Source organism: Phocoena sinus, chromosome 1, assembly GCF_008692025.1.
Source record: "Phocoena sinus isolate mPhoSin1 chromosome 1, mPhoSin1.pri, whole genome shotgun sequence".
NCBI lineage: Eukaryota > Metazoa > Chordata > Mammalia > Artiodactyla > Phocoenidae > Phocoena > Phocoena sinus.
Genome location: NC_045763.1, coordinates 99,607,468 through 99,621,571, shown reverse-complemented (window position 1 = coordinate 99,621,571; position 14,104 = coordinate 99,607,468). Strand labels below are relative to the sequence as shown.

At 37.6% G+C, this 14,104-nt stretch overlaps 1 protein-coding gene across 5 annotated transcripts in view; it reads right to left on the bottom strand.

Annotated features, from left to right (window-relative positions):
* RAP1A (RAP1A, member of RAS oncogene family) overlaps positions 1 to 14,104 on the bottom strand; it is a 74,543-nt gene continuing 60,439 nt past the window's right edge. For 4 of the 5 annotated variants that reach the window (XM_032635954.1, XM_032635935.1, XM_032635963.1 and 1 more), the window contains 3 exons: positions 13,558 to 13,701; positions 8,226 to 8,341; positions 449 to 1,757 (listed from right to left, as the gene is read on the bottom strand). In XM_032635954.1, the coding sequence (XP_032491845.1) occupies positions 8,255 to 8,341; positions 13,558 to 13,701 (231 nt within the window). In that variant the 3' untranslated portion in view covers positions 449 to 1,757; positions 8,226 to 8,254. Of the gene's footprint in view, positions 1,758 to 8,225; positions 8,342 to 13,557; positions 13,702 to 14,104 lie in introns of all 5 variants that reach the window. The other variant, XM_032635970.1, reaches the window with a different exon arrangement.

The window sequence follows — 14,104 nt, the reverse complement described above, 5'->3', positions numbered from 1 at the left end:
TATTAGGTAACTAAGTTTATTAGAAACTTAAAAGAATACAATTTCCAAATTTTCTGTTTACAATATTTTAACATTTTCTCAGGTTGGTCAGAGATTACATTTGAAATCTGATCTTTAAATTTCAATTTAGTAACTGATGGGGCTGACCACACTCCTAGGAAGTCTCAACAAGGCATGAACACTACTTCACACCTAGTTGCAACGAGACAGCATCTAGATCCCTGAGCAATGATTTAGACTTTCTAGGACTGGTTTCCTCCTCAACATTCAGGGACAAGGCACAGGGTTTCCTAAGCTTGTTTATTTCCTTCTCTAGCACTTAAGTGGCTAACAAGCTGTTTTGCTCTACCTCTATGGTGTACATAAGTCATATCACCCTAGGTCCATGTCCTACTTAAGCCCCACTTTTTGTAAAAAACAGAAAAAAATAACTGGGAAGGAAAGGAAAAGCACCACTATATAGCCAGCTAAAAATTTAACTTAGCAATCTTTTCCATATGACTACCACTATACTACTTCATATACAGTTGAAGAAAAAGCAACTGACACATCCTTTATATGCTTTTTCACTTTTACCCACTTCTCTTAGATTCTTCGATCTATTATAAAGCAAACTTGAAAATATTTACATAACATTTCATTGGTGGACTTATACTCAACAAATTAACAATGGCAAAATGATTCCCTTGAAATTACAACCTGTGGAAGATTTGAAGTAGTAAAAGTTAAACCCTGATACAGTATTAAACTTATCTTTTTACATATAAAAATAATACACAGTGGGATATTTTATTCAATAAGATACAATCTTTAAGATCAAGAGAGAATATACAAAACTATTGTATGTAGTCTGATGTATTTTACTGTATAATAGGAATAAATATATATAGAACAGAAAGTGCGAGGTCTGTTTGTAGAGAAATCACCATTTACTTAGGGGTTTAAAGCCAAGTGTTCTGCAGGTACCAGCCAGGAAGGAGCTACTGCTGCATTTAAAACAATGTGATCATTATAAAATAAAGGCCTTAAATCTATAAACAATAACAAAAACACACAAACCAAATGAAAATGTACTAAAATTTAATCATCCATAAAAGCTGTAATTTAATCTGACAGTAAAACACAAGAAGCAATATTAGATGTGGTTTAGTATATTATATATTTTAGCTTTGAAAGCCATAGAAATCAGTTATCCCAGTATTTTTCTCTATAAAAGACCCATTTTTCCAAAGCATTATGCACAAACAATTTTAATTAGAATATAATGACAGAATGATATTTCATAATTTTTTAAATATAAAATGAAGTCAATGACTCAAAAAAGTTATCTGCTGCAATGAGTCTGAGGGGAAATTTTCATAATCTATATCATTACAGATATAAAGTATAATGGTTCAACTTTTTAGTGCTTGACAGGGAGGAAACATGATAAAAAGGTCAATATGAAATCATTTGATTATAGTAGCAATATCTAACATTTGAAATGCATCCATGCTCTTTTGTATAATCATATTAGAGTCAAGTATATTTATTTTCACATCTGTTATAACTGCTATTGCAAAGGAGAAATACTATTGTCTTATTTTCCAAGAGATATACACAGAGCAATTCTTTTCTCCAGGGAACTTGTGCAAACCAATATAAGATCTAAATTCTTCACATAATATATAAAACAGGAGAAGCCTCTTCAGATTTATTTTTTGAAGTCTGGAATGCTGGCACTTTCCAATTAGGCAACAGTTCTTCATTCCTGTAATCTAGAACATTGAACAGATACAGATATATATATATATACTGATATATATGGTTAACCTTGATGTCAGAAGATGATAGTAAATAAGTAGATATCTAATAATACAGAGAGAAATAATGATTTTGGCTGATCATTATTAGATAACTAAATTATATTAAACATATATAGTAACAAGGCTATTTTAAACTCCCTTTAAAAATGTTTAAAAAATAGTTTTATTGCACTTAGTGTTTCACAATATATCTGGCAGTCCTGTCTGTAAAGAGGAAAACAGTGATTATTTCATTTCTACCCCATTATCATCTTATTTTTAAAGGTTCCTTTTCCACTAAGGAAACAACTCATGCCTGCATCAACTTCCCAATGGAAATTCTTCATTCAACCATTTTATGATTATTTATATTAGGGTTACCTATTCCAATTCAGGCTAGGACAAGAAGAAATGATACAGAAAGAGCTGATGCCCATTTTCAAGGGCAGAAGACTCAAAGTTAGGTTTACTGCTCAGCAGAAAAGAATTAGGTTAAAGGAATAATTTCCTGAAGATGAATTTCTTTCCTCAGTTTTCAAAAGTAGGACATATTAGAAAGAGACTAACACGCTTCAGTATGATTTTGCCTAATGGCTAGGCCTAGGTAAGCTGCCCTTAAGGTTCACATACTCTTACTAAAAACATTTATAGTGGCTATTTAAATTTATTCCATATCTCAGTACTTCTTAAATGGGATCAACGTGGCACTTCAAGTCTATAATCACAGCAAAATGCTCTGCAAAGTATTCTGATTACTAAGTGACCTATTATTTGGTATTATCAAAAATATGCACAGAGATCTCAGGTAACATTAAATATATTGTAAGCTGAATTATCTATCAGAGCCTAAGAATTTATGCAACCAGGATGAAAGTCTTATTTCTAGATTTAGGTCAAGATTCCTTTCCTCTAAGGTAAAACTCATAGTAGGACACTGTAGGGTGTACGTGAATGAATTTTCCCAACAGGCCAGGAGATGGCACCTCTTCCTTTAGACATAAGCTAAAAGGACATTTTCTGAGAACTGGACATTAAACGAAGGTCAGCTAAGATAATGATAAAAATGAGCCAGTCAGGGGCTTCCCTGGTAGTGCAGTGGTTAAGACTCTGCCTGCCGATGCAGGGGACACGGGTTCAAGCCCTGGTCCGGGAAGATCCTACATGCCATGGAGCAACGAAGCCTGTGCGCCACAACTACTGAGCCCCGCACTCTAGAGCCTGCAAGCCACAACTACTGAGCCCATGTGCCACAACTACTGAAGCCCACACGCCCAGAGCCCATGCTCCACAACAAGAGAAGCCACCACAACGAGAAGCCCGCACACCGCAATGAAGAGTAGCCCCCGCTCGCTGCAAGTAGAGAAAGCCCATGCACAGCAACGAAGAACCAAAGCAGCCAAAAAAAAAAAAAAAAAAAAAAAGCCAGACAACTAACTGTAGAAGAGTTAAATACATTTCAGAACAGGAACTGGAGTTCTCATTTTTTTCTACCTTTGTACCCTTACCTAAAGAAACACAAATACTATCAACTTTAACAATAATCACCTTCAAGGAGCTGATGATTTATAGTTACTGACTCAAGATTTCACTAAAAGCCTAAGCAAGCATTTGGCCAGAAGCTGTTTTTCCAAAATCTCACTATCCAGAGGCAATCTGTGACCTTTACTCCTTTCTGTCTATTTTCCCTCTACTTCATTTCAAAAACGGGTACAATTACTCAGTTGTTTCCCCTAAGAGTTTCATTCATATCTCTGAGGAAGCACATATTAGTTAATTTGATGCTCCAGAAGATGTAATCTACTAAACAGACCCAAGAGACTTACAAGAGTTTTAGCACAACCAACTTTCCACTAAGCGGACCCAGTTTAGTAACAGTCCCATAATTAGCATCAAATTACATCATAAATCCACTCCATGGAAGTATTCTTTTATGGTAATGTTTACAGAGTTGATGAACGTAAGTAAAAACTGTTCAGGGGATTTAAATATATAATTAAAGGAAAACAAATGGTCCCACATGGCCTGGTTGCTTACGTGATAGGCAGCTTCAATGCAGCCACTAATTTCTCTCCAATGGGTTCACTTAATGAAAACTTAAGTGGTACTTAAAGTTGACTACTACCTACAGACCTACAGAAGAAACATTTGAAAGAAGTCAACCCATACCTGAGAGGAAATGACTTCTAAAATTACACTGACATACCAACACACATCCAGCAGAATGTCTCAAGTTACAAAGACTGACAATACCAAATCTGGGGAGGATGTGGAACTCGTAAACTGCTAGTAGGTGTGTAAACTGGTACAACTACTTGGAAAAATTTCTTAGCAGTATCCACCAAAGCTACCACATATATAGTGTATAGTCTGGCCATTTCATTCATACACACACACACACACACACCAAACAGAAATGCATGCACATGTACATAAAGACTTGTACAAGAAAGTGCACAGGACAGCTCCATCTACCACAGGGCAGACAGCAGAAGCAAGAAGAACTACAACCCTGAAGCCTGTGGAACAAAAACCACATTCACAGAAAGATAGACAGGATGAATAGGCAGAGGGCTATGTACCGGATGAAGGAACAAGAAAAAACCCCAGAAAAACAACTAAATGAAGTGGAGATAGGCAACCTTCCAGAAAAAGAATTCAGAATAATGATAGTGAAGATGATCCAGGACCTCGGAAAAAGAACGAAGGCAAAGATCGAGAAGATGCAAGAAATGTTTAACAAAGACCTAGAAGAATTAAAGAACAAACAAACAGAGATGAACAATACAATAACTGAAACGAAAACTACACTAGAAGGAATCAATAACTGAGGCAGAAGAACGGTAAGTGCCTGGAAGACAGAATGGTGGAATTCACTGCTGTGGAACAGAATAAAGAAAAAAGAATGAAAAGAAATGAAGACAACCTAAGAGACCTCTGGGACAACATTAAATGCAACAACATTCGCTTTATAGGGAGGGGTCCCAGAAGGAGAAGAGAGAGAGAAAGGACCAGAGAAAATATTTGAAGAGATTATAGTCAAAAACTTCCCTAACATGGGAAAGGAAATAGCCAACCAAGTCCAGAAAGCACAGTGACTCCCATACAGGATAAACCCAAGGAGAAACATGCCGAGACACACAGTAATCAAATTGGCAAAAATTAAAGACAAAGAAAAATTATTGAAAGCAGCAGGGAAACAATGACAAATAATATACAAGGGAACTCCCATAAAGTTCACAGCTGATTTCTCAGCAGAAACTCTACAAGCCAGAAGGGAGTGGCATGATATACTTAAAGTGATGAAAGGGAAGAACCTACAACCAAGATTACTCTACCCGGCAAGGATCTCATTCAAATTCGACAGAGAAATCAAAAGATTTACAGACAAGCAAAAGCTAAGAGAATTCAGCACCACCAAACCAGCTCTACAACAAATGCTAAAGGAACTTCGGTAAGTGGGAAACACAAGAGAAGAAAAGGACCTACAAAAACAAACCCAAAACAATTAAGAAAATGGTCATAGGAACATACATATTGATAATTACCTTAAACGTGAATGGATTAAATGCTCCAGCCAAAAGACACAAGCTTGCTGAATGGATACAAAAACAAGACCCATATATATGCTGTCTACAAGAGACCCACTTCAGACCTAGGGACTGAAAGTGAGGGGATGGAAAAAGATATTCCATGCAAATGGAAATCAAAAGAAAGCTGGAGTAGCAACACTCATTGTCAGATAAAATAGACTTTAAAATAAAGAATGGGGCTTCCCTGGTGGCGCAGTGGTTGAGAGTCCGCCTGCCGATGCAGGGGACGCGGGTTCGTGCCCCGGTCTGGGAGGATCCCACATGCCGCGGAGCGGCTGGGCCCGTGAGCCATGGCCGCTGAGCCTGCGCGTCTGGAGCCTGTCCTCCGCAACGGGAGAGGCCACAACAGTGAGAGGCCCGCGTAACGCATAAAAAAAAAAAAAAAAAAAAAAAAAAAAAAAAGAATGTTACAAGAGACAAGGAAGGACACTACATAATGATCAAGGGATCAGTCTAAGAAGAATCTATAACAATTATAAATATATATGCACCCAACATAGAGCACCTCAATACATAAGGCAACTGCTAACAGCTATAAAAGAGGAAATTGACAGTAACACAGTAATAGTGGGGGACTTTAACACCTCACACCAATGGACAGATCATTCAAACAGAAAATTAATAAGGAAACAGAAGCTTTGAATGACACAACAGACCATAGAGATTTAATTGATATTTATAGGACAGTCCATCCCAAAACAGCAGATTACACTTTCTTCTCAAGTGTGCATGGAACATTCTCCAGGATAGATCACATCTTGGCTCACAAAATCAAGCCTCAGTAAATTTAAGAAAACTGAAATCATATCAAGCATCTTTTCTGACCACAACACTATGAGGTTAGAAATCAATTACAGGGAAAAAAACGTAAAAAATACAAACACACGGAGGCTAAACAATACATTACTAAATAACCAAGAGTTCACTGAAGAAATCAAAGAGGAAATCAAAAAATACCTAGAAACAAATGATAATGAAAATACGACGATCCAAAACCTATGGGATGCAGCAAAAGCAGTTCTAAGAGGGAAGTTTATAGCTATACAAGCCTACCTCAAGAAACAAGAGGAGTCTCAAATAAACAATCTTACCTTACACCTATCTAACCTTACATCTAAAGGAACTAGAGAAAGAAGAACAAACAGAACCCAAAGTTAGCAGAAGGAAAGAAATCATAAAGATTCAGAGCAGAAATAAATGAAATAGAAACAAAGAAAAAAATAGCAAAGATCAATAAAACTAAAAGCTGGTTCTCTGAGAAGATAAACAAAATTGATAAGCCATTAGCCAGACTCATCAAGAAAAAGAGGGAGAGGACTCAAGTCAATAAAATTAGAAATGAAAAAGAAGTTACAACAGACACCACAGAAATACAAAGCATCCTAAGGGACTACTTACTACAAGCAACTCTATGCCAATAAAATGGACAACCTGGAAGAAATGGACAAATTCTTAGAAAGCAATAGAAAATATGAACAGACCAATCACAAGTAGTGAAATTGAAACTGTGATTAAAAATATTCCAACAAGGGCTTCCCTGGTGGCGCAGTGGTTGAGAGTCCGCCTGCCGATGCAGGGGACACGGGTTCGTGCCCCGGTCCGGGAAGATCCGACATGCCGTGGAGCGGCTAGGCCCATGAGCCATGGCTGCTGAGCCTGCACATCCGGAGCCTGTGCTCCGCAATGGGAGAAGCCACAACAGTGAGAGGCCCGCGTACCGTGCAAAAAAAAAAAAAAAAAAAAAAAATTCCAACAAACAAAAGCTCAGGACCAGATGGCTTCACAGGTGAATTCTATCAAACATTTAAAGAAGAGCTAACACCCATCCTTCTCAAACTCTCCCAAAACATTGCAGAGGAAGGCACACTCCCAAACTCATTCTATGAGGCCACCATCACCCTGATACCAAAACCAGACAAAGATACTACAAAAAGAGAAAATTACAGACCAATATCACTGATGAATATAGATGCAAAGATCCTCAACAAAATACTAGCAAACAGAATCCAACAGCACATTAAAAGGATCATACACCAGGATCAAGTGGGATTTATCCCAGGGATGCAAAGATTCTTCAATATATGCAAATCAATCAGTGTGATACACCATATTAACAAATTGAAGAATAAAAACCATATGACCATCTCAAAAAAAAAAAGAAAAAGAAAAAATAGAAAGTGCACAGGCACCATACTTGTTCCTGGAAAGAACCCAAATGTCCATCAACAGCAGAATACATAAATATATTGCTAGTATAGTCATACAATAAAAATAAACTACTGCTGTATGCAACAAGGATTATTCTCAAAAACATTTTTGAGTGAAAGAAGCCACACATAAAATAACACATTAAGTGTTTTTGTTTCTGTTAAGTTCAAAGAGAGGCAAAACTAATCCATTGTGTCAGGAATCAGGGCTGGGATTACATCTGAGGAGGAATGACTATTACTGATATATATGTGTGCTCACTTTGAAATATTTCATCAAAAATTTTTTTTATTTTCAGATAAACCACTGTTCCACTTCAATTTAGCTTGAACTTCAGTGTGACCTTGGAAGGCTTTCTATTCATTGAACCACTATTGTTTGAACACCCATTCTGTACCAGGCACTGGGGATGTACTGGTGAGTAAAACAGACATGATCCTTGCCCTCCCTCAGACAGCTTAGAATCTCATGGAGAAAAAGACAAATTATCCAGTATATGAACATATCTATAAGTTACATAAAACACTTACAAATTACAGAAGCCTGGAAATACCCTAAGAGGTGAAATGGGAAGTGGTTAATGTTGGGGAAAACCCCAAATAAGAGGATGAGAAAGGTATCTGCTCTGCTTTTAGCATCTTACCTGGCTCAGAGCTGCTGCTTATTGTGGGTCTAAAGCAGCAGACATGATTTCTTTTTAGGCTTCTTCTTTTCCACTGGTGTTTTTCTATTTATCTGTCTGACCAGGTCATAAAATATCTAAATAAAAACAAGAAAAAGTACTTATTTAACCAATATTTGAGACCTTGTTCCACAAAACAATCTTGATTCTGTGAAATACTATTCTGCTCTTGGATCTCTATTTTGCTGCTTTGTTTTAACAGCAGGTTTCTAAGAAGCCTCAGCTGATTTTCAGTCAGGGTAAAGCACAACTTACCTACTTACAATGAGGGAAATACACTTGCTCTTAGAGATATTCAATAACAAATTAGTAAAAAGAATTAGTAGTTAAAAAAACAAGATAGTGAAGTGGAATCTTTGATGCTTCAAAAACCTAATTATTAAGAGAATAGTTAATGCTTCACTTATATCTTTATACTTGCTTTATTTTTTAAAAAGTTCAAACTTACAGAAAAGTTGCAGGTACCAAGAACTTATGTATTTTCTTCACCCATATTCACCAGTTAGTAATATTTTGCCAAATGTACATTTTTCCAAAGAAGAAATGCAGATGGCCAACAGGCACATAAAAAGATGCTCAACATCGCTCATCATCAGGGAAATGCAAATCAAAACCACAATGAGATATCACCTCACACCTGTTAGAATGGCAATTATCAAAAAGAACACAAATAACAAATGTTGATGAAGATGTGAAGAAAAGGGAACCCTCCTACACTGTTGGTGGGAATGTAAATTGGTGCAGCCACTGTGGAAAACAGTATGGAGGTTTCTCAAGAAAACAAAAAACGGAGCTACCATATGACCCAGCAATTCCACTCCTGGGTATATATCCAAAAATACCCAAAAACACTAATTTGAAAAGATACATGCACCCCATGGGACTTCTCTGGTGGTCCAGTGGGTAACACTCCATGCTCCCAATTCAGGGGGCCCGGGTTCGATCCCTAGTCAGGAACTAGATCCCACATGCATGCTGCAACTAAGAGGTCCGCATGACGCAACTAAAAAAAAAAGATCCCTAGTGCCATAACTAAGACCTGGCGCAGGCAAAGTAAGTAAGTAAGTAAGTAAGTAAAGAAGTAAATAAATAAATATTTTTTAAAAAGATACATGCACCCCAATGTTCATAGCAGCATTCATCAACAGATGAATGGATAAAGAAGATGTGGTGTATATATACAATGGAATACTACTCTGCTATAAAGAACGAAATTTTAGGGCTTCCCTGGTGGCGCAGTGGTTGAGAGTCCGCCTGCCGATGCAGGGGACACGGGTTCGTGCCCCGGTCTGGGAGGATCCCACATGCCGCGGAGCGGCTGGGACCGTGAGCCATGGCCGCTGAGCCTGCGCGTCCGGAGCCTGTCCTCCGCAACGGGAGAGGCCACAACAGTGAGAGGCCCGCGTAACGCATTAAAAAAAAAAAAAAAAAAAAAAAAAAAAAAAAAAGAACGAAATTTTGCCATTTGCAGCAACATGGATGGACTTAGAAGGCATTATGCTAAGTGAAATAAGTCAAAGACAAATATTGTGTGATATCATTTATATGTGCAATCTAAAAAATACAACAAACTAGTGAATATAACAAAAAAGAAGCAGACTCACAGATACAGAGAACAAACTAGTGGTTACCAGTGGGGAGAGGAAGGGGGGAGGGGCAATATAGGGGTAGGGGTTAAGAGGTACCAACTATTAGGTATAAAATAAGCTACAACGATATATTGTACAACATGGGGAATATAGCCAATATTTTATAATAACTATAAATGGAGTAAAACCTTTAAAAATTATGAATCACTACACTGTACACCTATAACATATAATATTGTACAGCAAACTATACTTCAATTTAAAAAATAATGGTCCTAAGATTACAAGCCTAAATTAACTGTTGAAGGGGGGACCCCTTCATTTACCCCCCTTTGGGATAAACAGATTTATCCCAAAGCTATTGATTCATTTATATTCTTTTCTTTCTGGTCCATCCTACCCACACTCCCATTTTCTTTCAACCATTTAATTCTATTATCTTATTTCTAAGAAAGTTGAAAACATAAGAGTTTATGAACAAAATGGTAGTTTCTGTTTCACAGCTCCAAAGCCCTTCAAGAACTTAATGTTCATAAGCCATAAACAAAATCTCATTAGTTCCCCAGCCTCAGTGCATAATCTATAAGTGAAAAATAACAAAAGGATAAACTAAAATAGTAAATTAATCAAAACAGCATGTTTCTTCATGGTAGCCATGGGTTTCTGGTACTAAACAAAATGGTAACTGGTTTTGTGGTATTACCCTTAAGGATTTCCTTGGCAAACGGTGCCTACCTCACAGCAGCAGTGATGAGGGCAAGTTCGAACTATAGTTATTTGGTTAGATATGGTGAAAGCCCTCAGTCTAGGTTCTTCCTCATCCTTCTGAACTACAGAAAAATCTAAAGGGAACACAGAATAATTTCTCAATCCCTCTATCATTCCTTAATCGGGATGTTTTGATTCCAATTATTATTCTAGCATCAGCAAAGAACAATTAATTCTTGATTAAGACTGATGTGATTCTGATACAACTATGTACTACTTTCAAAACACAACAAAAATGATGAGTTTTAAAAAAAAATATTTATTTTTACTTATTTATTTATTTTGGCTGTGCCGTGTCTTAGCTGTGGCACGTGGGATCTTCGTTGCAGCATGTGGGACCTTTTTTTTAAGTTGAGGCATGCGGACTTCTTTCTTGCGGCGTGCATGCGGGATCTAGTTCCCCGACCAGGAATCAAACCTGGGCCCCCTGCATTGGGAGAATGGAGTCTTACCCACTGGACCTCCAGCGAAGTCCCAAGAGTTTTTTTTAAAAAATTATATATTCTCTGATATAGATAGTAGAGAATTAGAGGGCAATTTAGTTAAGCAGGATGTCCCTGTATGATTTCAAACTTGAGTCCAAGAGTTCAATCATGTGAAAGTATGATCTCTCTATCTTCAGGCACTCAGAAATCACACACATATTTTCAAGGCATTAGCTGTCTGAGGAACTATTAACTACCCCCAAAACTCCACAGTTGGATTATTAGGCTATCAAGAGAGAAATATTAAAAGAAAGAAATTATTACACTCTCAAGAATTTCTAGCATAAAGTTTGTATCTTTTCCAAAAGAGTAAAGAACCTTAAGTAGCTAATGTATTTCATTTTGTTGTATTTTTTTTCTATTTTTGTTTTATAAACCTTCATGTCAATGGTTGATTTCAACGAGGCTACTGTGAAAAAGTACCTCTGCTGCATGGGAAACTGAAACCCAGAGGAGGGAGATCTAGTAGCATGTAAGTTCCCACAAACAGGTAATGCTTGAAAGGTAAGGAATACCTCCGGTCCACTGTGCTCACTGGACCCTGGCCCAACTCAACCTCAGCCGAGCCCTCTGAACTTGGTGGTCAAGTACCAGTGAGGGTGATCACAGGACAGCAGGAACTATATCTCTAAGGCCAATCATCCTGCAGATGGTGACCGTGCACTACTACTCCCCTAGCCAAGCTCATTGTTTTACCTCATGTGTTTATGTGTTTTACCTTAAAGTTCTCTCTCTTTTCTTTTTTGGTGGTGGTATGGGGGAGACTAAACCAAAAATCAACATTTTATGATCAGCCATGTTTTTCAGGATAACATCTATGAAACTGTAATTCCACAACAGAGAAAGTTGAAACTGGAAGCATTTCATACTTCCTTTCATTTACTTGGCAGTGAATTACAAATAACTGTTGTTGAAGATCTCAGCAGGACTTGTTCCCCATTAGGATGTAAACTTCTTGAGGGCAAGAATAGTGTCTGTCTAAATGACTGTTACCCTGGTGCCTAACACAGTGGAACATAAGAACACAATGAATATTTGCTGAATAAATAAAATTTATGAATTTCTTATTTTTATTTATTAAAACTGGTTTTACCTGAAAGACAAGCTTTGACTTATTATTTGTAAAACTTATTTGTTTATTTATGGCTGCGTTGGGTCTTCATTGTGGTGCGCGGGCTTCTCATTACGGTGGCTTCTCTTTGCTGTGGAGCACGGGCTCTAGGGCGTGGGTGCGTGGGCTCAGCTGCTCTGCGGCATGTGGGATCTTCCCGGACTGGGGCTCGAACCCGTGTCCCCTGCATTGGCCGGCGGGTTCTTAACCACCTCGCCACCAGTGAAGTCCCACAACCTTAAATTTTCTTCGTGCCACACGTTTAAAGTAATTTGGTCATTTAAAAAGTCAAATAATAGTCTACAACCATAATATCAGTGAAGGAAAAGTGACCAAAAGAACCAAAGGCCAGAGAGGAATCATAAGCAAAAACACACCAGAGGACTCTGATAACCTAAACCAGTCTTAACTCTCATCTATGTTGTAAGTGTGCTGAACTCTGACTGATTATCTGTGATGCTACAAATGGCAAGCACACTGGCAAATGAAGACTTCTGTACTACTGGGAAAGGAAAGAAGCCTATTCTGCTTTTTTTTTTTTTTTTTTTAAGAAAAAAAAGGCTTATGTTAAAATTAACAAAAAGCAAAGGAAACTCTTAAGATTTTGCTTGGATGTAGTGGTCGCAGTTGGGGACTGCACTAATCTTTTAGGGATCCAGTAAACTATTGGCCCTTTACATCCAGGCAGGCAAGCTTACTTGTTAAGCATTCCTGTCCCCAGCTATGTTCTCAGGATAGTGGAGTAGTTAAGTCACGGACAAAAAAAGCCTTGTGCAACCTGCTGTATCAGGCCTAAAAGACCGAGTGAATTATAGTTCTGTATCCATCCACACTCACACAGATTCTTCCCTTTGAGTCATGCACCAAAGGGAAGCAGGACTCAAAACACCAAATTCCACGATATCTTTCTGTACAACGTAAGTTCATTACAGTAACTACTTCTATTTTTTTATTTTTCTACTTGACTTTACAACCTTTTTACACACATCTGTATAGGTAATTGTTATAATACAAGGGTGATGTGACAATTTTCACACACCACTTTCTGGCTTATCATTTAGAGGCTTAGCAGGACTTTAAAAAACATATTCTTTAACTTAAACCACCTCTTTGCCAGCAAGGTAAATATAAGTGTCCTCATCACAGCCAACAAAGTGATTTCATATAAGAGAAGGAATATGGTTTCTAGGAATTACTTAGTGTTTTCCATAAATTGATAGACAAAAGACTACTTAAAAGAACACCACTTTTTCTTTGTAAAAAAATGTTTTTGGCTGTTAACTTGAAAGAAAGGAAACTAAAAAGGCACTTATTTGTGCTGCCTAGCAGCTGTAGTTTACCTCATTAACGTTGATCTTCGACTTTGCAGAAGATTCTAAAAAGGCACAGTTACACCACTGTCTTGCTAAATTCTGACCCTGTTCTTTGCCAACTACTCGCTCATCTTCCAGGTCACATTTATTACCAACCAAAATCATTGGAACCTGCGAGAAGGAAAAAATCATATAATAAGCCCTAAAATACTTGTTACTCAGCCTTTTATAAGTAAGCAACTACCAGCCACCAACTGAAATGTGTTAGTTAGGACTATAATCTTCATCAAGTGCTTAAAAAAAGGTGTACGTACGTGCGTTGGGGGGAAAATGGAGGGGGAAGAGACAGAAAAAATATGGACGAGATTCTACAACACTGATCTGCTAAATTATTTTAAGACTATAATCCCAAAATGCTCAGATGGACTAATGCTAATGGCTGAATTCCAAGTAGAAAAATCTGAAGGAAAAGGAACCTCCTGCAATACTCATTGTCTTGGTGTGTTTTAAGTGCCTCATTTCACAGGACCAAAAAATGCCAATAGCAGCGGCAAGACCAACACGTTAATAAGTT